The sequence below is a fragment of the Phyllostomus hastatus genome, unplaced genomic scaffold (assembly GCF_019186645.2).
Source record: "Phyllostomus hastatus isolate PE091 unplaced genomic scaffold, TTU_PhHast_1.1 phas_contig_150, whole genome shotgun sequence".
Taxonomy (NCBI): Eukaryota; Metazoa; Chordata; class Mammalia; order Chiroptera; family Phyllostomidae; genus Phyllostomus; species Phyllostomus hastatus.
The window spans coordinates 4,710,860-4,737,617 of record NW_025333611.1 but is presented as its reverse complement, the minus strand read 5'-3'; the positions used below and the strand labels follow the sequence as shown (position 1 = coordinate 4,737,617).

Below are 26,758 nucleotides of genomic sequence, written 5' to 3'. Positions count from 1 at the left end.
AACTTACTATTGTTAAGAGCTGCTGCATAAAAAGAAGATAACGCTGTAAATAGCTACAGTCTTTTCCTAAAGGGTCTCGTTCTTATCAGAAAACTTTGCTGAGCCCCTGGTGACTTGACCCCTAGCTCCGGGGCTCTGGGGTGAGTGACGTCCCTCAAAGGAGCAGTAGCCCCAAGACCCGCCAGGTGGGGGCGGAGCTCTGTCTCTAGGCCCTTGGAGGGGCGGGGTCCAGACGCAGGTCACGTGGGGGCGCGGGAGGCGGGTCCTTGCGCGCGCTGGTCACGCGGCCCGGTGTTGACACTTCCGGGTGGGACCAAAGTACGACGGTGGGACAGGGGCTGGCAGCCATGGCGTACAACGGCCTGACAGTGCCTTTGATCGTGATGAGTGTATTCTGGAGCTTCGTCGGCCTCCTGGTCCCCTGGTTCATCCCTAAGGGTCCCAACCGGGGGTAAGTGCGCCAGGCCCGTCTGCGGAGCGGCCGGGAGGGGGAGGGGGAGGGGACGACCCCGTACCGCGGGGACCTTGCGGGGTGGCCCCGACCCGTCTGCAGCCCCCGATTTCCTAAAGGCAGCAGCTTCAGTGACCCCTGGCCGGAGCGCGAGGAGGGTGACCTCCGGCGGACCATTCTTGGGAAGGAGTTTTAGGGGAGCATTTTTTTTATCACGTTCTGTGTGGGGACGGTGTAGTCGGAAATGGGTTTATACCAACCCAAGGAGAAGTTGGGGTTCGGCTTTAGACGATCTAGCCTTGCTCTCCACCCAAATGAGGCCACATCTGCCTAAAGGAACGGGCCGAATAAATAGAAGAGAAATTGCTCTCTGCACTTCACATGTTGTCGCAGTTGCACAGGACCAGGTCGTGCAGCGACGCACAGCTCAGGCCTTGCGTCTGGTGGGCGCCCGGAGGTAGCTGGGGCGCGATCTAAAGCGAGCTGACGACCCAGGAGCAGGAGGTGTTGTTTAGAAACCCCTGCGTCATTCCGTTTGGAGGGCGCTGCTGCCCTGGAGTGTGAGTGTGGTGAGCTCTTAAAATGATAGGTTAAGATACTTTTTCCCATGTTAAATAGAGCTTAATCTATTTTGTAGGTCAACTTTTATAGATATCTTCAAAGGGGCTTGAGCACACTTTTTCTTTTCCTTTTTTTTTGCCTTTTAGTTCCTCTTTTGCCTTTTAGTCATTTTTTCTCAGTGCAAGATCATGTGGGGTGAAGCTTAAACTGAAGTCACAGATTGTCAGAAACACCCTTTTTTATTCTGACATTAATTGGTGGCCTCACAGCGCCTTGCCTGCAGAGTAGACATCCAGCAAATATCTGTTGAGTGGACAACTCTGTTGCCTTGAGTAAAAGAAAGAAATTGCTCTTATTTCCTGAACCCCTTTTGCTCTCTGAAGTAAACTTTTATCGGACCTGTTATTTCCAACTAGTTTAAAAAATAAAATGCAAGTTGTTTAAAAAGGAAAAATGGTGCATGAATTTCTGTCACTTGGTAGCACTAGCTCCCCCTTACCTCCCTCCTTCCCATAAAACAGCAGTCATGTAGGGCCATCTTTCCAGCCTGTCATGGACAAAACAGTCAGAATTCAGGGGCTGGTGAAACGATTTGTGTGAACCCAGTGTAATGCCTTAGACTTGCTTCTCATCGTGGAGTCAGAGAACAATGAAGTACTTCTTTGCTGTGTTTCTGTCTTCAAGTATTTCATTACCTTACTGTCCGCCTTTTTTTAAGCATTTATTAAGGTGCTGGGAGCACTGACCCCCTCCTTTCTTAAAGACCCCCATCTGGGGCCCAGCCTGGCAGCCTTGGGACTGGCAGCCACTGCTGTCACCCAGGCTAACGAGTGCCTCCTGTGGAGGGTGGCTGCTCAGCTTCTGGCCCCGGTGTTACGATTCAGGTTTGACCTGCTTGTGATATGTTATCCAGGTCTAAGCCACAGCCTCCACCCTGGTCCTCATATTTCCTGTTCTTGGCAGGATCAAGCAGGTCTTAAAACGCAGTGTCTCCTAGGAGTTCCTGTATTACACTTGGAGGAACACTGCCCCTAGCTGGGTGTTCCCTGTGACCTTGGACAAGTTAGTTAACTTTCCCACATTCCCGTTTCCTCATTGTAAAATAGGAACATTAGTGCTAGTTTCCCTTTACCTCCCAGAAGGACTGCAAAAAAAATTTTTTTGAAGTACATGAAGGAGCTGAATTGCCTCAAGGACTATTGTGAATTTTCCAAACAGGAGAGCCTTTTTGATTTGAAGGATTAAAGCACCTTCCCTGAGGAGGTAGTGAAGCACCTTCGTGAAGGTGCTGCAGGGGAAGGGGAGAAGCAGGACTCTGCTGTTCCTTCCTCCTCCCTGCGAGAGCCCTGCACATGCGCAGGCAGACCTTGGGGCGATGAGGTGTTCAGGACCTGTGAGGCCGGGAGAAGGGAAGGGCAAAAGGGAAAACTTCTGAACCTTCGTGTAACCCAGCGCCCCTTTCTCTCTCGTTCTTCCCTGTGCCTGGAAGAAAGGAGGGTGAATCCGTGCCGGATGCCGCTTTCCTGGCCCTCCCTGTTTTTTGTGATTTCCCTCATTTCTCTTTAGGGATCCACACATCTCTCAAAGCCTCCGGTTTTTGACAGGGGCTCTCCTGGCAGTAGACGGACTGAGGGGCTGCAGAGAGGCGCAGGGATGGGTGGGCCAGGAGCGGGCAGCTCCTTTCTTCAAACGGGCAGAACATTGTCAGACATAGAAGAGCGGAGAGGGTGGTACAACTGCTGTACACCACCACGGAGGTCCAGTAATGGTTACAAGTGCGTAGTTGCTTTACCTTTGCGCACACGAGTGCGTGTGCACACACATCACACAGCACACCCTTATCCTCCTGTCCTGCTGTATTTTCCCATCTGCACTGGCTGACTCTCTGCATACGGACGGACGGTAGATCGATCGACCCGCACACCTTGTGTCTTTACTGTTCTCGTTCGTTGACCGTCTTCGCCACCGCCCGCAGACTTCACCGGGGCAGGGGTTTCCATCCGTTCCCTTCACTCCCGTCTCCCCAGAGCCTGGGACGTACTGGGCACTTAACGGAAATCTGTTGAGTGAATGAATGGACGTGCCAGTATATGAACCATAGAAAATGCGCACACTGAACTTCTAAAGGAGGAGTTAAAAATGGAAATAGGAGTTCTGATATTTGCTTAGGGCATGGACACGTCTCCTTGGACACCGCCCTTACTGATGGTGGAGGCCCCGAGAGGTGGTGAGCTGCAGAGCGGTGGGTGAAGGGAGCATTTTAGGAAGACTGGTTCAGGGTCATTGTGCGTAGAAAGGAAGGACGGAGGTTTTGACTTTGCTGGCAGTCAGCCGGGCAAACCTGGTACATTTCGGTGCTACGGGTGGGACTGGGAGGGAAGAACTCCACGCAGGGAAGGGTGCTCGAAGGACTACCCACAGCATTCGTGACTCAGGGTGCAGCGGGGGCTTGAGCAGAAGATGACCGATTTGGGGGTGGGCTGGGTGGGTGGAGCGGCAGAGCTGCTTCTGGGGAGCAGGAGGTGCCGGGGGGAGCCTTTGGAAGGAGAGAGGGGAAGAGATTAGCATGGGTCCAGTTCTAGAAATGTTGACATTCACTGGGTCCGAGACCCAGGCTTACCCGGAGATGGGGAGAGGTCAGCACTAGAGAGTCACGTTTTTGGAAGTGTCATGTCGTTTTATGGTGGTTACCCATGAAATGGGTAGTTATTTGGGTGTCAGAACTAGTTGTCACTGCAGCTTTTGTGTGTTCGGTTTCAGATGGGATTGGATCAGACCACTAAGCTGTGGCATAACCATGTAACCCTTTAAATACAAATAAATGTGTAATCATTTACTCAGACCCCTACCAAATGCACCCCAGGGTGCGCTGCAGCCTGCGGGTGGGTGCCGGGACAGAGTCAGGGGCATTTTCTGGGGGCACAGTCCCTGCTGGTTTGATCACTTGGGAAGAGGACTTGCACCGTCCTGCAGTGTCCACACAGTTTGCGAGTTACCTCATCTCTTTTTTTTTCCAGAGTTATCATCACCATGTTGGTGACCTGTTCGGTTTGCTGCTATCTCTTGTAAGTATGTTTCTCTCGTAAGTAGTTTTTTCCCCAACACCTTAAGCATTGTCGTTGGCATTTACAATGGGCCTGATGGAAAATGAAGTCAGCGGAGCGTGATGGTTGTGAAACTCTGCAGCTTTGTTTTTCGAAGCTTGTTCCTCGTGTAGCATCTAGAACTGGGGTCCGGAGAGGGACAATGGCACACTTTTCCTGTGGTCACTAGTTATATAACTAAATGTACAGACGGTACAGATACTCTCTCCCCTGTCGACGCTAGTACCGTGTGTCTGGCACAAGGTTAGAGCTCATCATCAGCCAGAGACTGTCACCGCAGTGCTTTGTATTCCACTGTGGTGCGGTGTTTGGCCTCCTCGCTTCACGCAAACATCTGACACCGCAAAGCCATTCTCTGTTACGACGTTCGTTCATCAGGTCAACAGAAGTTGAGCTAGAATGCTAATCAAGTAGAATAAGAAGAGTTTTTTAAATTAAAAAAGTTTTTAATTTAAAAGTATAATGATCAGCATCTGTTGGCATAGATTATGTCATTTACACAAACGGTGGAGTGAAAACTGTTTAAGGTCATCCCCCGCGGCTGTTTTGGGGATACCGTTCTTCCCCCTAACAGAGGTCAGAACTGCGTGGGACTGTTGGAAAGCTGCCTCCAGCTCTTGTCCACTCTGCCCGCTTCCGTGGAGAGTGGGGTCAGTCCCACTCCGGGGAAAGACTGAGCGCCATTCCAGGAATGGTCAGTGTGTCAGGGAGAGAGCCGTTTCAGAGAATTTGAAAGCCTTATGATTTTTCTTTCTTTTTAAATTGTGGTCTATTTCACACACCATAAAATACATCCTTCTAGGGATTTCTTTTCAGGGTTTTGGACCAGTGATTCTTTCCTCAAAGAGAGCTTTCTAGCTTCCTGAGACTCCCTTGCAGGAAGGTACTGGTGTCGGCCAAACTAGCGTTCGGTGTGCGCACGAGGCAGGAAGCGGCGGTCCGGCCCCATGGAGAGAGGCCGCGGCTCTCTGCGCCTCCGCACCTGTGAATTCCTCTACCTGCAGACTTTTCGCCGAGGTTTTTTTATTTTTATTTTTTTCAAGATCTTACTCATTTTCAGAGAGGGGGGAAAGGAGGGAGAAAGAGGGAGAGAAGCATCAATGTGCAAGAGCATTGCCTCTCGCACGCCCCCAGCTGGGGACCAGGCTCACGACCCGCGCGTGTGCCCTGACCAGGGATCAAACCAGCAACCTTTCGGTTCTCAGGCCGGCACTCAGCCCACTGAGCCACGCCAGCCAGGGCTCACTGAGGTTTTTTTTTTAAAACATGAGGGTGAGCCACTCCAGTTTTGGGCATAAATCAAAATCCACCCGCAGTGGTTATTACCGTGCATGTTGACTCTGCGGCCAGCCCTCAGCCACTCGTTCAGGTGTGACCCGGGGTGTTCAGAGCGGAGTCCCAGTGGCCCGGCGTGGCTGACTGATGGTGGGGTGTGCCTGCTCAGCACCAGCACTAGCGGATGAGACTCCAGTTGGCTGGGTGAGGCTTTTGTGCTGACGGGAGAGGGAAAGAGGCTCCCGGGGGAGATAGGTCAGCCTCCGGAACGGGAGCGTGGCGGGTGGCGTGTGGAGGGAACCGGTGAGTGTTCATGCTCACACCCGCTGTGTTCAGCTCTGACGAGTAGGTGGGAGGGAGGGAGTGCCTCGTCGGGACTCTGTCGTGTTGGGAGGGGCGGCTGAGTGCCGAGTCCCGGCCCCACGACTCATGCTGCGATCCCAGCTCGGGAGCCACGGACTAGCCCTGCCGCTGAAAAGGCTTTCGTTTTTATTTCTCTGAAGATCTCTGCCCCCTGAGCAGTAAGGTTGGTGGTAGGGCCTTAAAAACAGGAAAAAAAACCCCACTCATTGTACAGAGGAACGATTTCTGAGCAAGGCAAGATGGGACAAAAATGTTTTCTGACTTTCTCTTTCTCCATCCTTGACATTAGTTAACTTTCATGATAGCCTCTTCAGGACAACAACAAAAACACTTTTCCAATCGGCCTCATACCTCTCGTTTTCATTTTCAAGTGTAAAACAAGTATCTCTTTGCACCTTTGTGACTCGGGGGGGAACTGTCCATGAGGCCGTACCCCTCGCTGTCGAGATGCTAGACCATTTTTGTCTGCGTTCCAGTGAGCTCACGCCGGCCGTGTTGACAGTGGGTTGGTGTTGGCATCGGCGGCATCGGTGTATCCGTGAGGGCAGCGCCCGGGGCCCCGACACGGGCCGCGCTCCTGGAGGCCGCGCATGGGGCAACGAGCTGGACCATATAGACTTCCTGGACTAGTTTTTTCCTTGAAACCCGATCGATCATATATCCTGCTTAGCAAGGTATCCGTCCGAAACATATGGGCGGAATTCAAGCCCTTTTACATACTTGATTCCACAAAGGGGTGAGATTCTATAATAAATTAAGTTAGAAACTCAAAAGGAAACTTCACTGTTTGGTAGTAAGTATACGGGTATTTTCTTGAAAATGCCTCTTTTGAAGGAAGATACCCCCCAAAACTGGATATCCTAAACAAAGTCATATTTTGAAGTACATTCATGGCCTTTTTTTAAAGAAAAAGATTTTGTTCATTTATTTTTAGGGAGAGGGAAAGGGAGGGAGAAAGAGAGGGAGAGAAACATCGATTGGTTGCCCTTTGTACACACCTCAGCTGGCGACTGACCCCACAACCCAGGCGTGTGCCCTGACCAGGAATCGAACTGGTGACCTTTTGGTTTACGGAACGACGCCCAACCAGCGAAGCCACACTGGCCAGGACTACGTTCATGGACTTTTAAATTGCCTTCTGTTCGTGGCAGGGGTTTTTTTGTCTGTTTTCAGTTTGTTCTAGCTGAAGGTCAGAGTCTGTGGGGCGTGACATGTTTGAGCTCTGAATAGGCCGGGATCTCTGCCAGTGTGACCGGTTTGTGTTAATAGTTGAGCAGAGGAAAGTCAGTTTCAAAACAAAAATCCACTGGGGGACAGGCCGCGATTGGCATGCTGGTAAAACTTCTCAGAGATGTCACGTGAGGGACTGGACACCTAAGGGGAGGTCTCTGAGGCCAGGGGACTGCCGTGTCCTATGGCAGTGGTGGTCTACTGGGGCAGAGGCTGGGTGCTGCTGTGCATCCTACAATGGCGGGGGGGCAGCCCCTCCTCCCAGCAAAGAACCATTCAGCCCCAAATGCCAGTATTGCCGTGGCTGAGAAACGTGCCCTAAAGGAAGGCTGGAGCGAGGAGAGAGGACGGCCAGCACTTAGGTGCACAGATGAGGAGGGGCCAGGAAAGGGCACCCCTGACCTTCCCCTGGTGAATGAGGGGGAGTGGCCAGAACAGATGAAGGGGTCAGAGGGCAGTGACACCAGCAAGCGCACCCCCCACAGGGGGGGTCAGTGCTCCCCAGGAGGGGGAGAGAAGTGTCGGGAGGCGGCACGGGGTGGGGGGGGCCAGAAGTCAGTGCCCCCACGTGCAGAGCCCGAGTTCCTGGACTTGCAGGAGTGAGTGGCGACTGTCTGAGCAGCGACAGAGCGTCCAGCGGACGGCGGAGGAGAGGGAAGGGCGGGATGTTGGGTCAAGCGGTGGGATGAGCAGAGCACGTGGGGGAGGAATTAGGGTCATAGTAGATGGCCCTGGGAGGTTTGGGAAATTTTTTTTTTTTTCTGGAAAACATCGAGGTAAACGAAGACCTGAGATGTGTTGAGCTGAGTGCTTATAGTCCTTCCTGTTAGGAGGCTTCCCACCGCGGCGGGACAGTTGGAGGCCCTGGCCGTTAGGTGCCTGCTTCCCCGGGCCACCAGCACTGGAATGGTGGGGTCGGGCCTCGTTTTGTTTCAGCAGTTTCGTTTCCCAGGACACTGCACCATTGATTGCTGCGCCATTGATCGAAGACTTTGCTTTTCTCCATTGAATGGCTTTGGCATCTTTGTTCGAAATGACTTGACCGCAGATGAGTGCGTCTATTTCCAGACTGACTCTTCTGTTCATTCATCTCTTTGTCCAGCCTTATGACACTGCCGTACTCTCTTGGCTGTGGTGGCTGTGTATTGAAGTCAGGGAGTCTAAGTCCTCTGGGTTTGCTCTTCAAGATTATCTGGCTGTCCTAAAATAGCCGTATCAATTTTAGAATCAACTTGTCAGTTTTTGCCAAAAAAAAAAAAGCCTGTTGAGATTTTAACTGGGATCGTGTTCAGTCTATAGGTTGATTTGGAGAGAAGTGATATTTAAACAGTACTGAGTCTTCTGCTCATGAGCACGGCGTAGCTCTATTTAGGTTCTCTTCGTTTCCTTCCTTCTCCTACTTGGGGCTTAACTTGCTCTTTCCCCAGCTTCTTGAAGTAGAAACTTAGATCACGTATTTTATATCTCTGTTCTTTTTAAATGTAAGAAGTTAATGAAATCCCCCTCAAGCGTTTCTTTAGCTACAGCCTACAAATTTTGATGCTGCTGTGTTTTCATACTTAGCAGTGTGGTGTTTAATTTCCAATATATGGAGCTTTTCTAGATATCTTATCAGAAGGTACACTCTGTAAGATTCTACCCCTGACAACTGGAACGTACTCACGGCTCAGCCTTTGGTGTACCTCGATGACTGTGTCACGTGCACTTGAAAAGATCGTATATTATGGAATTGTTGAGTTTTGTGTTGTGTAAACGTCGGGCCAGGGAAGTTCAAGTCCTCTATATCCTCATTGGGTTTTTTGGTCTACTTTTCATTAATTACTGAGAGGGGGTGTTCAAATCATCAGTTATTGTGGATCTTTTCTGTTTCTCATTTTAGTTATTTTTATTTTGTTTTCATATGTTCTGAAGCTCTGTTATTAGGAGCATACACATTTGTGATTGTTTTGTCTTCTGGGATGAATTGGTATTTTTATCATTATAAAATGTCCCTCTTTAATATAAGTTAAAGGTAACCTTTACTTGATTTTTGTTTTGTTTGATATTAATAATCATACTACCTATCTTATGCTCATTGCATCTGTATCCTTATATAATTAGAGTGTGCCTTTTTGCTATAGCTCAGTTTTAGTTTTTTATCCATTCTGAAGGCCTTTGCCTTTTAATTGACCAATAGATATTCATATACAATGAATACAATCATTGATACAGCTAGGTTTGGGTCTACTATTTTGTCAGTTGTTCTGCTCGTCTCATCTGTTTTTTGTTCCTGTGTTCTTCATTCTATGCCTTATTTTGGGTTATTTGATGAATATTTTTAGTATTCTACCTCTATTCTTCTAAGGGCTTTTTAGCAAACCTTTTTTATATTTTTCTTTTTAATCTTTGCCCTAGTGATTACAATGCTCCTTCTTAACTCTTCAAATCTGCTTAGACCTAATACTGCGCTACTTTAGGTAAACGTAACAACCTTGCCTGAATGTAATTCTGTTTACTCCCCATCTTTTGTGCTGTTGGGGTCATATGTTTTACGTCTGTGTATGTTGTAAAACGCCTACTGCAGTGTGTCAGTTTCTACCTCGAGGAATCATATGTCTTATAAAGTAATTGAGAGAAAGCATATTTTCTATTTGCCTACCTATTTACCCCTTTTTAGTGTTCCTCGTTTGTGTTTTTGTAGATCTGAATTTCCGTCTGGTGTCCCGTAGCCTAAAGAAAAGAACCTTCTGTGGGATTTGTTGTTGCAGGGCAGACAGGTCTGGGGCAAGTCCTCTCGGCTGTCACACGCCCGAAATTGCCTCTGCCGCACTTTTACTTTCCAAGGGTCTTCCTCCTGAATGCAGAATTATGGTTGGCAGGAATTTTTCACGCATTCACACAGTGTTGAGATGCTTTCCAGTGGTCTTCTGGCCTTACTGTTCCTGCTGAGCACTCAGCTCTCATCTGAGTGTTTTGCGTTCTTTTCCCCCTGGATGTCCTTCAGGTTCTCTCTTTGTGTTCGATTTTCAGCAGCCTGACTGCCGTGTGTGGGGGCATGGTTTCACTGGAGTTTAGTCTAATGCGGATCTGCTGAGCTGCTTGGGTCCGTGAGTCAGTATTTCCCTCCAAATTTGAGAAAATGGCAGCCTGGTTTTTTTCCTTCTTTTTTTCCTGCTGTTCTTTTTCTCCTTCTCGGACTTCAGTTACATGTATAGTCGGCTTTTTTTCTTCTTTCCTCAGATTGGATGGTTTCCGTTGACCGGTCTTCAGGTTTACGGACTGCTCCTCTGTCCGCTCCGATCTGTCAGTGAGCCCAACCCAAAGGTTTTTTCCAGTTTGTATATTACACCTTTTAGCTCTAAAATTTCCATTGGGTTCTTTTTGTAAAGTTTTATTGTTTGAGATCCCCAGTCTCTAGCACCACCGCGTAGCTGGTGCTCCTGTTCTGTTCAGAGTTTATTGTTACCGTCTACAGGGCGAGTTTGCTGTCAGCTCCTCTGCTGTCACCGGAACCAGAACCAGGACCAGGACCTCACCGATTGGCTATGTCATTTTCAGGTCCTACAGTTTTCATTTCTGTAGAAGTTCTCTTGCTTGTCTTACAGTTTTGTGCGCCTCCTCCCTTCTTCCATCCCTCACTCCTTCCCTCTCTTAATTCTGTCTCCCTGCACGTATTGTAAGCTTATCTTACTTCTTAAGACAAAGTTTAGTTATAATCTGTGTCCGATAATTCCATGTCCAGACTCCTTACATGCCCGTGTCTGCTCTCTGCTGCCTCTCACTTCGTGTGCCTGGTTTCCACTTGTGTTTGGCTGCAGCCGACCGCCCGCGGTTCATTTCCCCTCTAGTTTTACACGCGTGCCTTCTTCCAGGTCGGTGTGCAGGGGGCTCCTCCCAGAAGGGATTCCCGTCGCTCTGGTGGAGGCCCAAGGCCATCACTGAGGTCCCACAGCCGTACTGGCAGTTGGTCGGGGGCTACCCTGGGCCCCCAGAGGCCACCACATGTGCTGTGTGGTCCCCTAGCTGTCAGAGCCAGTAGTCCTCTTGTCCTCCAGCAGTCTGAGTCTAATGAGGAAATAGAGACCACATGGTTTATATAAACTGTGGGGAAAGAGTGGAAGATACAAGGGAGCTCTCTAAGGTGCTCCGGGGCCAAGGGAGACCCGGGGCAGGACAGGCTTGGAAAGGATTCAGGCCTCCTTGGAGAAGGCGTGGTTCGCCTGCCTGACATTCCAGAGGCTTGCTGGCCTGGCTGGGGTGGGTCTGGAGGTGCTGGACGAGCAGGAGGCCACCTTCCGGAGTGCAGGCAGGAGAGCAGGTGGCCAGTGACATGGCTGTGTAGCGGAGTCCCTGTGTGCAGGAGGCCTTCGGGGCACGTGAGCCGTGCAGGGACTGGCTCTGGTGTCGAAAGGGCTGCAGGAAGGTCATTTCCAGGCTGAGCCCACAGGACCCAAAAGCAACCTGGTCTGGGCCCGAGCCTGCCCAGGCCTCACCAGACGTCCTCACACCCACTCCGCCAACTCCCTGTCCCCGCCTGCAGGGTCCCTCCAGCTCCCTCTGCTGAGACCGCCTAACAGCACGCTCTCCTTAAGGAGAGAAGAAGGAGTTCAGTTGTTTATCGTAGAGCATGTACTAAAGGGGACGTTCTGAGCCAATCAGCAGGAAATTCGTAAGTGACACACACACTCCCAAGGCCTTTGTCGGGGAGAGCCCTGTCCCTTTTAGGGGCTCAGCCAGTTGGGTCACATCTACTCCGGAGGGCTTCCCGTTCCCGAAGCCAGCTGTGTGTTACACACTGACCACGGGGTGGCCGTCCTGCTCACTGTCTCAGGTTCAGGCAGGGTGTGTACGCCAGGGGATGGGTATCTCGGGGGACACAGGGGAGGGGGTCTGCCTGCCCCAGCAGGGCGGGGCGGGGTGGGAGAGGAGGTGGAGACGAGGCTGACTCAGAATCACATGAGGAATTGGTTTGCAGAGGACACAGGTTGTATTTCATTCTGTGCTTGACTGCATGTCAGCTGGCCCACGAGAAAGAGAAGGAATAACTAGTATTTGTGAGGTTTCTATTTGTAACTACTCCACAGAGTGCTTTCATAATTCGGTCTTTATTTCTTCACATTTTGAGGCAGGGACTATGACCTCATTTTACAAAAGGGGAAATTGAGGCTTGGGGCTGCGAGGCCACTTGTGTGGAGACAGACAACTGATATTTGAGGGGCTGGAATTAAAGCCCAGCCCTGCCTAGTGTGGAGCCCCATATTTTCCAGGAGCGTCTGATAACACGTGGCCTTGGAAGCATGTGTGTCTTGGATTGGGAGGAGGGCGGATGACCGAGATCATCTCGGTGGAGAGAGGGCCAGTTGCCTTCAGCATCTCAGCTGTCTCTGAAGGAGTCCACTGACAGAGGTCACTCCTGTCACGGCCCTCCCTGGAGGGACAGTGGGTCAGAGGAGAAGTCCTTGCCAGACTTCCCCATTCCAGCAGGGAAGCTGGGCCTGTGTCCGCGTGAGCTGTGTGTCACTGGGAAGTAACCACACCTCTGGTCCCTGTTCTCACATCTGAATGTGAAACTAAAGAACAAGGCAAGATTTGAGCCCTGGCTGGTGTGGCTCAGTGAATTCAGTGCCGGCCTACGATCCAAAGGGTTGCTGGTTCGATTCCCAGTTGGGGCACATGCCTGGGTTGTGGGCCAGGTCCCCAGTAGGGGGCGTGCAAAAAGCAAGCACACGCTGATATTTCTCTCCCTCTCTTTCTCCCTCCCTTCCCCATTCTCTAAAAATAAATAAATAAAAATCTTGAAAATGAAAAAAAAAGGCAAGACTGAGAGATCCAGGGATAGCCTTTTTGGTGGTGGTGGGGTGCTTTATGCTTGGAGAGTTCTCATAGCCAAGAGCTGAGCTCATCACGAGTGGCCAGAGAGTGTGCGTAGAATGAACCCCCTGCCCCATGCGTGTCTCTCCCAAAGCACAGGCCACTGCTGCCTGGTCTGTCTGTCCCAGTCTTGGGAGCCCCTCGGGGGCTGGCCTCGCTTCTGATCCCTCTTGTGCATCCCCAGAGCCTGACGTGGAGTGTGGCGTTGGTGATGGTTGTGGGATAAATCAGGACATTTGTTTCAGCCTGGTCTAGTGGGACTCGGGAGCCCTGGGTCCCCACCCAGCCCTATCACTGATTCGCTCTCGGGGTGTTATGCTCCCTAGGGCCCAGTTACCTCGTCTTTAGAATGAGGAACGTGGGCTTGACTTGGGGCCATTCCAGCGCTGCAGACAGATGTCACCACGCCTCAGCAGCCCCGGGCGCTTGAATGATCTCAGACGGTTGGTTAGTAGGCTCGGCCTCAGGTTATGGGGACGTGTGGAACAGTGTGGGCGAATTGGAAGGGTACATTTCGTTCTCTGCCCTTGGACACATGAGGTAATAGATTCGTTGGAGTATGACCTCTTCCTCCACCCATTTCCATCAATTCAGACTGGATTTTCCCCCCTCCCAGTTCTCCACCGTGTTTCTCTGCCTTGAAGGGAACTTTCAAGTCAGAGCGGGGTCAGGAGGGCAGGCACACAGCTCAGCTGCTCGGAGGGGACAGTTCCTCCCTGAAATTTCAGAAGAACTGGCCGGGGCTGTTTCCCAAGGAACTTAGTTGAACTGTGGTTTGTGAGTGTTTTTAAGTGAGATGTTTTGCTTGAATCGAACCATTAAAAATAGTGTGTAAAATTTAATTCAAAAAAGTTTCTCAATATTAATCTGAGCAAGCCCAGTGGACTTCCTTCTAGATATTTTCCCCCTCGGGTACCCAGTGAGTATCATGGGTTTAAGCAATAATCAGCAGATGGATTCCTTACTTCCTTAACCCCCAGATGAGTTTAGATTTTGCTAAAAGAAATGTCAGTACTTTGGAAGGTAACTTCTGTTGTGGAAACATTAGTTTGAGGGGATTCCTGGGTCAGGAGCTCCTACCACCTGATTAGCGTTGGGACCACAGGCAGGTCACCGAGCCTCTCTCTGTCTCAGTTTCCGTAACTGTACTGTGGGGGAATTCAGAGGAAGGTCACCTGTTTTGAAGCAGAGCACCAGCAGTTGTGCAAAGCTCCCAGGTGGTCAGCGAGCCGTCGGGGTTGGGAACTGCTGCTATGCAGCGTCTGAGAAAGGGCGGGGAGCTGGTATCTCGGGCAGGACTGTACATTTTTGGTGAAGACAGGGGACAGAGTCTAGTCCAGGTTTAACCTGTTTTTTATTTCAATGTCTGAGCAGCAGCCAGCTCTCTCAGACTCTCATGAAGGGATGGGCGACGGCTGTGCAGCCAGCTTCCCTCGTCTGCTGTGATTGGGGAAGTCCTGGGTCTGTGGAATTTTCCATGACTCGCAGCTCTGCACCGTGAGTGTCCGCCACGGTCACAGAGCTTTCCAGTGTGTCTGCCCGCGCCGCCCCCCTTTCTGTCACTGCGGTGTCAGATGGCTGTCAAACCCCAGCTCCACGCCTGGGGATTTTGCTGGTGTTTACCCCTCTAGTCCTCGGGCTGGATCAGAGGATCTCATCTGAATTAGCTTTTTGTTTATAAAGTGAGTCGGCCAGAGGTATCTTTTTTGGCCCGGTTTCCTCGGGTGTCGTGTTCCCTGTCACAGAACCCCCTTCTGTGGGGCGGGGTGGGGAGAGCGGGTGCACTGTTAGTGGAGGCGCGAGCTTCTGGTGTGGTGCTGGCCACTGGCGATCAGAGTCGGCTTTTTGATCCTTTGTTGCACAGGTTCCAGAAATGACAGCAAATGAAAGAACAGAGATCCAACCAGACGATGCCCCGGCTCTGTTTGGCCAGTTCCCTCCTTTAGGGGAATTCAAGGTCCTAAAATTTCTCTGCTTCGGCTATAGCTCGGCAGTCCTCAGACTTCATGGAGTATGTGAGTGACTATGTCAGGTGTAAAGCCCCTTGTGAGCAGAACAAGCAAGCGTTAAAGACCGTCTGTGTGCCGTTTTTCGCATCTGACCCTGCAGTACGTGTGACACAGTGGGGCTTCCTGTGGAACTGTCCGTAGATTCTGAAGTGGGCAGGGGGGTGAATGCCCGTTTGGTTCGGCGCGTCTGTGGCCCGAGTTTGCGTGGCGATGGTGGTAGGAAAGGGGCACTCCATTCAGTGGGAGAGTCTGACGGGGGGCGGGGGAGCTGGAGTGTCACCTGGCTGTGCCAGTGAAAACACGGGTGTCCCATGGGCCGCGGGCCTCGGCATTTGGAGAACGGGGAAGGCGACAGCTGTTTTCCCTGAGCGTGGGAGCTGTGACGATAAACTGAGATTGGGTAAAAACACTCTAAGGTAAAGATACGCATATGAGTTTGGGAAATCTTGGCTACTCAGAAGGAAGGAAGTGGGAAAAGACAGAGAGAGCAGCGGTCCTGGGACGAAGCCTCGCCGCTTTGCAGCGGGTCGGAACCGCTGGGCGTGCCGGGGGGACGCCGGCTCCCGGTCGCACAGTGTGTCACGAACTCGCGTTGAAGGCCGGACCGAGCAGTTTTACTGAAGCTCTTTTCTTTCGCTCTAATTGCAAATGGTCCTGTTCCCACATGATTTCACCACTTTCTGTTGTCGTTCCTCCCCCACGATTCTTCCAGCTGGCTGATTGCAATTCTGGCCCAGCTCAACCCTCTCTTCGGACCGCAGCTGAAGAACGACACCATCTGGTATCTCAAGCACCACTGGCCTTGAGGAGGGAGACCCGCAGCCCAGGGCTCAGCCACCGAGGTGACTATACACCCTTGACCTTGCACGTCGTGTCGTCAGTCACTCACCGAGAGCTCGCCGTGACTCTTTCCCAGAATTTTTGTGGCATTTTAACACTGGGCGAGGGCAGGCTGCCGGAAGCCATCGTGGTCTGAAGAGCAGAAGCAGATTTGGAAGTTAGGTTGGTTATTTACTGAGGGACTTGTCCACGAGATTCTTTTAAATTCTGCTCTTCCCCTGCCACTTCAAACACACTTTGATGTACAAGGTTAAGTTCCCATGCCGTCTTCCAGACACAGCTTGGGAAAGGGACCGCTAGGGTTGATGTCACAAGACTCAGCAGCCTCAAGAAGTGGCTGGCAGGTTTGAAACTGAGTGCGTTTCTGAATGCTCTGGATAGAGAGCGAAGGGTGCTTTCCTGAAAACTGGTCTTGAAATTGCAGCTTTGATTTGGTTCTGAGGATTGGAGGGGTGAGGAGTGCTGCGGTGGACAGACTCGGTCACTGGCCGAGGTCGGACACCCTGTCGTGTAGTCTGCTCCTCTGTTGCCGTCATTTCGATACAGGGAACACAGCGCTACGTGCTTGGCTAGGTTCTGGGCAGCTTTTGGGCAGGGACCCCCTTTGGGGCTGCCGCCCACGAGCCTCGCGCTGCCTGTCAGGGACACGCGTGTGCCTGGCCCTCCTCTCTCTAGTGGTGCTGGGGTGTTGGTGGTTTCAGGTGGTGACGGCCCGGCGCTCCATTGCAAAGGGCTCTGTCAGCCTTTCATCCGGGGATTCGATCCTGTGATGAGCATAGCCTGAATTGGGAGTTTCTGTAGAAACTGCAAACTGGTGATTTTCTAGTTTTGTTGTGGCTTCTCCATTTGAGTAGATGAGCTCTCTCTAATAAAGATGAACTTGCCCCCGTCAACTAGGGTTATTTAGTAACCTTGAAATATAGGTCATACAGGAAAAGCAGAATACATATTTATTTTTTTTATTTTAATTTTCAGAGTAAATTATTGGTGCTCAAGTTCCTTCTAGGGTGTCCAGTGAGGTTTTCTTTTCTTTCCTTTGTAGTTGTGATCGGTTACATTCATTGTCCTTTTTGTGTTTAGTTGTTTTTCTTCGGCCTGTGGGAGCCTGTCTAGACCGGCTTCTGTGTCCATCGGGTGCTAGTCTTTCTGTACTTTCCGGCAGCGTCAGGTGTCCCCGACCCCTCGTGTGTGTTTCCTGGCCCCGGCTTGGAATCAGCTGGCCCTCCAGTTGCTTTCTGATTGCCTTCTGGAAGGACCCTGGCTCCCTTGTCGGTTCCCCGGCCCCGCTGGCCCTGGTCTCTCTCAGTGGGGATGGCATTTAAAAACCAGGAGCCGACTTCTGTGTGCGCCTGTTCCAGCTGGGGGTCGTTGCTCCTAAGCCTTTACACTGGACAGAGCTGGGATAGTTGTAGGAAGAGAAAGAATCATGTGTGCGTGTCAGTCTTTCTAATTCAAACTTAACATTATAGGTTTTTTACTTCTTTGGTTTTATACTTGGTGTCCTTCACATATGCTGACAATCATGGTCCCTAACGCAGTCACTTGATTACTTACTTTCATTGTCCTACAGGACATGTAAAAGAGTTTTTCCAAGTAGCCCCAGTGTAACGACCAACTGTAGCTTTACTGGGTGCAGTTTGGCGAATCTTTCCTGCTTTATCTGTCCCTAGAATGAGGGAAGAGCAGAACGCTGTTTTCCGAGGTCACTTGAAACAATTTTTTCTGGTGGTTATCAATGTGAGATGTAGTTAGATTAAGTGTTATTTTGTGTTCAGTTCATAGTGGTTTTTATTTATTTGTTTGTTTTTATTGCTGATCTGTTACGGTTGTCCCAATTTTCCCCCGTTGCTCTCCCCTGCCCCCCCCACCCCCTTGTTCCCATAATCAGTCCCCACCCTGTTGTCCATGTCCACGGGTCATTTCATTGCAATTTTTTAATTTATTGCTATTTTTGAATATGTAAAACATATTCCCAAAGTCAAAATTATGAACAAGATATATTCAAAGAAGCCTGTCCTTCCTTCCTTCCGGTATTTCATTTTGCCTAGGATAAGCAAATCCATGCACCCTTGTGTGTGTGTGTGTGTGTGTGTGTGTGTGTGTGTGTGTGTGTCCCACACACACACAGCTGGCACGGGAAAGATACATAACGCATACTGCTCTACGGCTGGCTTTCCCGTGAACCCCGTAGCCTGGAGATCGCTCCCGTCAGTGGGTAGAGATCTTCCTGATTCTTTTTGTAGCTACTGCTGTCCTTCTGGACTGTTTCTGGTCCTTTGCTATTGTTAGTAAAGCCACAGTGCCGTCCTGTGCATATGACATTTTATATTTTTGCTAACGATCTTCAGGTTAGATTCCCTGAAGATGAAATCTCTGGTTAGAGGTAAAACTGCTTCTACTAGAGGTTACCACATTTCCTTCTCCAGGGAGTGTGCCATTTTTGTATTCCCACCAACAGTGTATCAGAATGCCTGGTACCTCACAGCTGGATATTTGCCAATCTGATAGGTAAGTAGTCAGCTATTTTTCCCCTCTTTGCCCAGGGTGTTTTGATTTCCCTCTTACATAACTTTTTTAATCTGATGCATAAGATTTTTTCCACAACGTCTCCTGATTTCTCTCCTTCCTTTTAGTCGTAGTGAGTGTTAGGGAGGGGTGTTGCTTGGGCTTTAAAGCCGAGGACTTCAGCATTGCCTCTCACGTCACGTCTCCGAGCCTCACTTCCTCGCCTTCTGATTGGACGGGTGGGCCCTTTGGTCCTGTGTAACCCCGGGTGTGTGGGTCTTCTCTGTCTCCTGTGTATGCTGACCTAACTGGTGGAGTCCTAACGTTTGCATTCTGGTCCACAGCACCTACTGGGGCTGCTGCTTACCACCCCGTGTTAAAGGTTGTTCCTTTAAAAGCGAAAGGCGAGGAAGTAGGAGGGCACCACCAGGTGAACCCTAATTCTGAGCACCATGGCACGTTTATTCCCCGTTTGAGGTGGTGACCCCAGAAGCGCCAGGACTCGGAGCCTTTGGAGTCACCCCACCCCGTCAGGACATCTCAGGTGTGCGTAGCACTGGAACACGCCCGCACCTCACTCTTCTTGGTGGTTAGCTCAAGACACTGAGCTAAATCCCCCTTTGAACTCGGAGCTTTTACACAACCGTGGGATGATCAGGGGTGCAGAGCCCAGGTGTAGGCCTGTCTTCGTCCGGTAAGGAAAAGCGTGTGATTTTATACGCGATTTGATGAAGCGCCCGGGTTTGGAAAGTAGGAGACGCGGCGTTCCGCAAGAGGGAAAGGAGGCACGGTGGTTGGGAGCTTTAGACGAGTTTGATACGGGTGAAATCGACTTGGTCTGGACAACACAGTTAAACACCCACCTCATGCTTCTCTCCCTTCATCACCTTACCTGCCGCGGTTTTCTTCCACGCGTGAGGGTCGGTAGGCTGCGTGCTGGCACTCGGCCGTCACGGGCGGGGAGCCTCGTGCGTACCTCTCCGAAGGGGGCTCGCGCCATCTTGGCCCCCGCCAGCCTTGGTCCCCTCGCTGCGGGACTGTCACATCAAGGCGACTGTTCTTGTCAGTGTCCTGCTTTCCTGCAGCCTTGGGGATGTCACGCTGGCGTGTCGTCTCCTTGGAGATGTCTGGCCCCAGAGCCAGTGTCCTGTAAGCTGGCTGGTTTGCCACGTCATCGTAGTGTGTCGCATGAGCTCACGTGGTTGCCACGGTTCCGAAAGGCAGACGCTCTGTTTTCTGCAGAGTCTGGACGGGGGGTGGGAGGGAATAGAGGGTGTTGGGAGTTGGGCTTCTGCCCTGGGGGAGCTGTTTTTCTCTGCATTCCAGAAATGTCTGAGTGCTCACAGCGGGCACAGTCCTGAGTGGAAATTTTAAGGAAGGCCCCGAAGGGGTTTCCGATATGGCCGAGGTTGAAATTAAGCCATGCTTGTGACAAGTTCAGCGGTGCAAGGTGTTTCTGGTTGGAAAGCTTGTTTTGTACCCTGACTTGGGACTGGAGAGCCTGCTGCCACTTCAGGCCCAGTCCTGTCCCCACTGCAGTGCCTGGTGGCACAGCTTTCCCGCCACTTCGGGTCAGAGCCTGTCGATCGCTTCTTTCTCCACGCCCTGGAACCCAGTTGACCCTGGTGACGTCTCTGTGTCCGCTTCTCCTGCCGACACCCTCGTTCCTGACCCCCGTCGCTGCAGCCCCGAGTCGCCCCAGCGGCTCCTCGGCAGGCCGCCCTGCCCTTCGGTCGGTGTGTCTGCGAAACCCCGGCCTGTCTCCCTCCCTGCCGGAGCGCTGCCTGGAGCGGCCGCGGCTGGCCCTGCACCCGCGTCCTTCTCCGCGGGCTCCAGCAGGGCTTCGTGCCCAAGGCTCCTGAGTTCAGCGGGTGCGGCCCCTGGAAATGCTGTGTCACGTGTCGTAGGCACAACCCACAGGAGATAAGAATGACTCATCTGCGGGTTCTGTCAGCTTCTAACTGGCGGTCAAGGCCTTCCCAGGCGGCCCTCAGACTCGTTTGCTGCCTGTTCACTCCTGCGGGCCCTGTGGGTTCCAGCCTCACTGTTTTCGTGTTCTTGACCTAGTTAGCTTTACTTACCTTTTCCTGCCTCTCGCCACCTGCAGTGTTCATTCATTTAGAGAGTAGATTAGTAAACACTCTTATTTCCCAAACATTCTTCTGCCCTATTCCACTCCCCGTTCCCTTCCCTCGGAAGTCTTCCAGGTGCTTTCCCTGAGCAGCTAGCTTGCAGGGCCTGGCGCTTCCTTTCCCGGCCACTTGGTTTCACAGTGATTTCTTCTCTCCCCGAAGGGGTTTACCTCCCCAGTTTTTGCCCTTCATTCGATGCCCTGCCTTGTCTCGTTAAATGCACATCTTAGATTGCTTAAATACCCTGGTAGTTCATCTGCTACAGGAAGTACGTGCCCTACACATAACAACAGATAAGAAATTATTTTGTGAATTTGTCTCAAATGAAAAAATAAAGATAAAAATAACATCTATCTTTGAGTGAAAAATACATCCACTCATTCTTCCCTGCAAAGATTTCCTGGCTCTGGACTTCATGTTTCCATGTTGTCCGCATTCCCAGTTTCATCGGAAAGTAGCCTCAGTGACTCCCTTGTTGTACAAAGTAGGAACATAGACCCTTTGTTGAGCTGCCCTCCCCGACCCCCGTCCAGCCAGAGAGGTGACTGGAACGTGCATCTGCTCAGTTCACTCCAGAGTCAAATGGCAGGTCTGTGCAGTTTAGCGTAAGGCTCACTCACGTTTATTTTACACTGGGCGTCGTCGCGCTGGAGGGAAAATTGTCCCCAGTTTCCATGTGGCTTTTCAGAAGGGAAGGCCTGTGCTTTTCGTTTTGTGATATTTATTTGTCCAAAGAGGCCTAAACGATGAGGAAGCCTAACCCGTATGTTCTTCACTGAAAACTGCCACACAGAACATCTGTGTTCACCAGCCAGGCTTCTCGAGTGAAATTCAGAAGGGCCGGCACTGGCGTCTGCAGAGAGGCGCTGTCCGCTGGCCGCAGCGGGGGGAGAGGAGCGGGTCACCGGGTTAGGGGGAAGGTCTGTGAAGCTGAGGGCTCGCTCCAGGGACCGCCCCTCTGCGGCCTGGGTGTACGCATGGTCCCCTGGTCACATCTTGAGCTGAATGTACCTTGTTTGCAGTGTCCCGCCTTAGGGTCCCAGCAGCCGGTGCTTTCCACACCGAGGGCGGTCGGGCTGCCCCGGCTTGCACCAGTCCCGTCCACTGCTGGGCACCTGGACACTGGGCCTGGGGGACCTTTTGTCACATTGCACTGGGGCTTCTGCTGCCTCTGCCCACTGACCTGGAAAACCTCGAGGGCCCATCAGATCTCTCTGCCTGCTCTTCAACCATCGGTCTTGGCAGACCTGCCTGCCACAGACCAGTCTCCTCCGAATTTAGCCCATCCCACCTGCACTTAACCCTCGACACGCTGGCACTGTGCGTCCCCCCCAGCGTGTTATCTGGTCTGTCAGCTCAAGGCTCGTGTGGAAATTGCCTTTGAAAGACATTTTCTCTTTATTGGCTTTTTACCTTCAGGAGCAGCGCACGTGGCCTTATTTCCATAGGTGTCCGTAGAGGACTCACGCGACCTCTGGTAGCAGCTGGCTGGGTGCAGACGCCTGTGCTAAGTGCTTGCCAGCGCTGCGGAGGGGGTGCTGCAGCTCGAAGTGTCCAGCGAAGAAACTCACGTGTGTCACCTACACTTGTGGTGGCAAGAACAGGGAGCAAACTAGGAGCAACTTCGAGTACCAGGGGCAAAGAGTCAGCTCTCTAGGAGTGTGACAGAAAAGCTTGCCACACCTGGGGGACCCTCGCTCCTCGCTGTGAGCGGCGAAGGGAAACAGGCGTTCTTGACACTGAAGTGGCTCCCCAGATTCCTGTGTGACCGGTCTTAGTCACTCCGCTCTTCCTCTTTCTACGACACAGTCAGACCTGCTTTTGATCTACAGTTTAGCGTGTCCTTGGTCACGGGACCTCTTGTCGCCGCCCTGCAAAGCCTGCCCAACGTGCATGTTAATCGAGCCCACTTTGCACCCCAGCGTTTATTGAGTGGCTATATAGTTTAAGGGACTGGCCTCGTTGGGTTTCTTGAGGCTCACCTCTTGCCCTCGCAGGGGCGGTGTGAGGGCCAGTTACTAGAACGGCTTTGTTTTGCAGGTCGCGGAGAGAACTCCTCTAGACGCAAAGCCACCTCCACACCCAGACTGCCTTCCTTGACCCGCCTGTGTTGGCCACCAGCTGCCTTAAACACTCGCCCCACAGTTGAATACCTTATTCTACAGCGCAGTATTTTTTCTTGTACCTTTTTTACACTTTGATGAATTACGTGCCTCCGTGATCTCAGCTGTGCCGACGACATAAAATGTGCATGCACTCTCCTGAGATAGAAGGTGCTAGCCTTCTGAGGAACACGCCCTCGCCCCTCGGAACCTGTGGATTTGAAGGCGGCTCCTGCCCGCTCACGACGTGGGAACCCGCGCCGTGTTTAAGACTGTCTCGGGGCAGTGAGGTCGCAGGGCAGCAGCCAGCAGGAGCGCATGCTCCAGGGGGGCTGTGTCCCAACAGACCGCACCAAAGTCTATTTTCAGGATAAATTTCTTCTGCCATCTTTTGGAATAAATTATTTTCCTGCTTTCTATGGAAATGTGGTGTTTGTGTTTGTTAAGCTCATTTTTATAAGCTTTTCTTCTCTAAACAATGCCTTAAAAAAAAAAAAAAGGCACCGCATTTCAAACTCAGGTTGGATGAAGGAAACCGGCCGTGTAGTTTGAGGTGCCCGAGGAGACTGGTAAGTACTCGCCTGGACCGTTCAGTAAGCACTTGAGTGCCTGCTGCAGCCCAGGCACTGGGGGGTCGGGCATGTGGAAATGGGGTCCGTGCAAGTTCAAGAGCCATTACACTATTTGGAGAGGAAGGTCAGTCTACGTAGAACTATAGAACAAGTTCATGTTTGTCCATAACAAGTGTTACGATGGTGTGAGCAGGTGGGTCAGTACCAGCCACAGGGACAATTTGGAACCAGTGGCTCATTGTACCTCCCGCCCTCGGACCCGGGACTGGAGAAACCCAGGGACTGAAAAAGCCTGGGGCAGGGGGCGGTAATTCTTGATAGCAAGCCTCTCAGTAGCTCGCTGTTTGGGGGACTTCATTCGTTTTAAGAAATTGAAAATTAAAATAGACCTACATTTCTGCCGGCCCACGGCTCTTTGACAGCCAGCCAAGAATGGATTTCCTGTTTTGCAGTTCGCACTTTTCTGTCCCTCCCGAACTCTCTGAGCTCAGAGCCCTGCTGTTCTCACGAGCAGAGAGAGTTTCGAGTTGAGGTGACTTCACTTCTTCCAGTCTCTGCTTTCGTTCTGAACGTGAGGCTCTGCTGAGCGTTAAGGTGTCCCGTACTTCACTCTTCCAGCAAAGGGGCTGCTCAGCTAAGGTCACGGAATCCATAAAGCAGTGACAGCTTGGCCCCAGAGGGACCCTAGTGATGCGTGCTAACTAAGCCCACTATGTGCGGACAAGAGATCTGTACCTTCAGTGCAGCTGGTCAGAGGCGGGCGGGGGAGTGGGACCCATTCTCTAATTCCCACTCTGGAGTGCTTCCTGCTCGCCACCCTGCCTGGCTCAGAGTTGCACTGGCCCGGAGCCAGCTCCGGGTCTTGGGCAGGAGGGGGGAGTTCTGCCTTTGTGGGTGCAGGCTGTCTCACATTAGAGCACCTTGCTTGGCCCTTAATTGATACTTGTCATCCAAGAAAGCAGTGCCGGTGTTTACTGTGGCTACGTAGGATGCCATGGTCTTTGACCCGGGCCGCCGAGGGAGGGGTGGGGGTTGGCTGAGACTCCAGCACAGCTGTGTACCTGGATTTTCAAGTCAGGCCTGCAGTCCATTGTTGCCGGGGATCAGTCTGAAAGCTTCCCCACTCGCACCCTGCACCACACCACCGTGGTTTGGGGGCTGTGCCTCGAGATGTCCCCAGTGCAGTGGTGCTCCCTCTGAGTGCGGCTGCTGCCTGTCCTGAGTCCCGTGCACGACAGTAGCTGCTGAGGAGCCCACAGACGTGTGACCCGGCAGACCTCAGCTGCGGCCTGCTTTCAGCAGAGTGGACGGCCGCTCGGGGACTCTTCTCACTCGTGATCGTGGAGTGGCACGTTTCCAATGTAATGGCATCGTTGAAGGCAGAGGTCACCATCTTGGCTGATCCAAATCCCTGGGTTCCGCCTCTCTCTGGCACCTTGTACTAATCCATTTGTCTACCTCTCCCTTGCTCTAAGTTGGACCTCGGGAAGTAAACTGGATTACGTTGCTTTTCTCTCTCGGGCCCGCTTGCCGTTTGCCAGGATCTGGTTCCCATGAGAGTGTCAGGTGTCGTAGGAATCACGGTGGGAAACACAGGCCTGGTGCTGCACCGGGGAGGTTTGACCGTCCCCCAGAAGGGGACATCTGGCTCAGCGAGCCCTCGAGGGAGGGAAGAGTCCCTAATGATTCAGCAGCAGCTCAGGCCTGAACCCGGAAGGTTCCCTCCAGACCCTGCTGGAACTGACTCCCATGACGACTGAAGGGACTCAGCACAAGGCCTGTGAAGAAGAGCTCGTTTTCCAGCCAACTTGATAGATCAAAGACCTTCCAGAAAGACGGATCGCAAGCCCTTCAAGGCCAGCTGCAGCGTCACCACCTGGCCACCTTGCTGTTGTTGAAATGAGGGGCTGGTGAAATCCACTCAGGTGTTGTGCAGGAGGCTCAGGAAGCTCCCTTTGCCCAGGGCCACTTAGTCCTTGAGCCTGTTTTCTTCCTCATCTAGGACATTCTTGAGACTGTGAAGTGCACTGAGCAGGTAAATTCAGATACATGTGTTCTCCTCACCTCATCCTTGAGAACTGGACCATGTTGATACAACATGACCCAGCCTCTGAGGTGGGTGCTTGTGAATCGTTTCCTCTGACAGTCCCCTTGCTCCGAGTTCGCCAGGGCTCAGGTCGGGGGCCCAGGTCGGGAGGTGCCCCACCCAGCCCTTGCAAAGGATGCTGGAAAGATCCCTCCCCTTCAGAGCCTCCCCAGGTGAACGTGGTGTGGCCTGGTCCGGTGATCCTGGTCCGGTGATCCTTAGACTCGGAGAAGCCCTGGCTTTGCAGTCTCCTTCCATCTCTCGGCAGCTTACGTAACTCGGGGCAAGTCATTTCCTTACTGAGCCTTCGCTTTTTCATGTGTGAAATGGGGATGATACCTGCACTTTCTGCTACACTAGGTTGTTACCAAATGAGATGTTGGTGGTGAAGATGCCTTGTAAATTATAATAATAAACAAAGTGTATTTTCCAAACAAATTATAAAATCCCTTGGACCTATTGACGGTACTTTTATTTCTTTTTTTTTAATTTTTTTTCTTGAATGTACTTTTCTATAAAGATAGGCCCCGGAGGGACAGCCAACTGATCTTTTTCTCCCCCTGCATCTGCTTTCCCTTTTGATTAGCCGGTTGTAATTGGGTTACAAGAAAAGCAGAGGTGCATCCCCAGCTCCGGGCCTGAGCTCTGACAGGGCGGTGGATCTCCTAGAAACAATCACAGATCCAGTGTCTGGACCACATCCTTCCAGGTTCCACCAGCTCTTTTGCCAGAAGTGGGAGTATTTCCGGCATGCTTTCGAAGATGTAGTTTGCTGGGTCATAGGTTTCTTACGTGTTTTTTTGTTGTTTTCTTTAAACGTACAGTGATGTCTGTGCCCTTGTCACTGGCCTAACGATTATGACATCTTTCTTCGGTGTTGCTTCAGAAGGAGCACCTTTTTGGTTCATTCCTTCTAGCCACTTTCTCTCTCTCTCTCTCTTTTTTTTTTTAAAGCAACGGCAAGAGTCCTGCCATGCTGAAGCAAATTTAGAACTGGGGAATTATTTTAAATTGTTGCTCAGGCATGAAAGAGCTGGCTCTGGATTTCATCTTCCACAAATTGGAAGAGTCGATCGCTCCTTTATTAACTTTATTTAAGTTATATTTTTAAATACGGATCTGGGCATTTTAGAATGGTTTCATTACCCCATTCATCGAGGCAAGAGCTCTCCCTGTTTGGAGGACAAGTGTGTTTAAAAGGGAGATGCTTCTTAAAAGTTATGTTGCCTTCTGCCCTGTCCTTCTATTTCAGCTTCCTCTCAAGAGTTCAGTGGCTGCAATTAATTGTAGAAAACCCATATTTTTCAAAGGAAAAAAGCACAATGAAAATACCATTGTGAAAGATAGTTGTCATAGTGCAATGAATGGAAAGCACCCTTCGTGCCCAACATAAGGAAATGCTGGAAGAAGTCACGCCACACCCAAATGAAGGAGTCTCGTGGGGCCTTTAATGACTTTTCCCCCAGAATACGTACCTACAGAAGAGATCAAAGAGACAACAAAACCATTAACATTGCCTGTAGATGGTAACTACAAATGATTTTAATAATTTTTTTTTGGCAGTTTCTCCCATGGAAATGTAATACTTCAGTAAAAACAAGCAACAGTAAGAGTTACTTTACTAATGATATCGTGCTTGCTTCTGCAGCACGTATACTTTGCATGGCTCCTGCACAAG

The 26,758-nt window shown here is 51.3% G+C and overlaps 1 protein-coding gene across 1 annotated transcript; it reads left to right on the top strand.

The window, feature by feature from the left end:
• Positions 1–278: 278 nt before the first annotated feature.
• ATP6V0E1 (ATPase H+ transporting V0 subunit e1) lies at positions 279–22,847 on the top strand. The gene is made up of 4 exons (XM_045827578.1): positions 279–451; positions 4,030–4,077; positions 15,556–15,685; positions 22,361–22,847. Exons 1-3 carry the CDS (start codon positions 348–350, stop codon positions 15,647–15,649), a joined length of 246 nt encoding a protein of 81 aa, XP_045683534.1. The 5' UTR covers positions 279–347; the 3' UTR covers positions 15,650–15,685; positions 22,361–22,847.
• Positions 22,848–26,758: the final 3,911 nt, after the last annotated feature.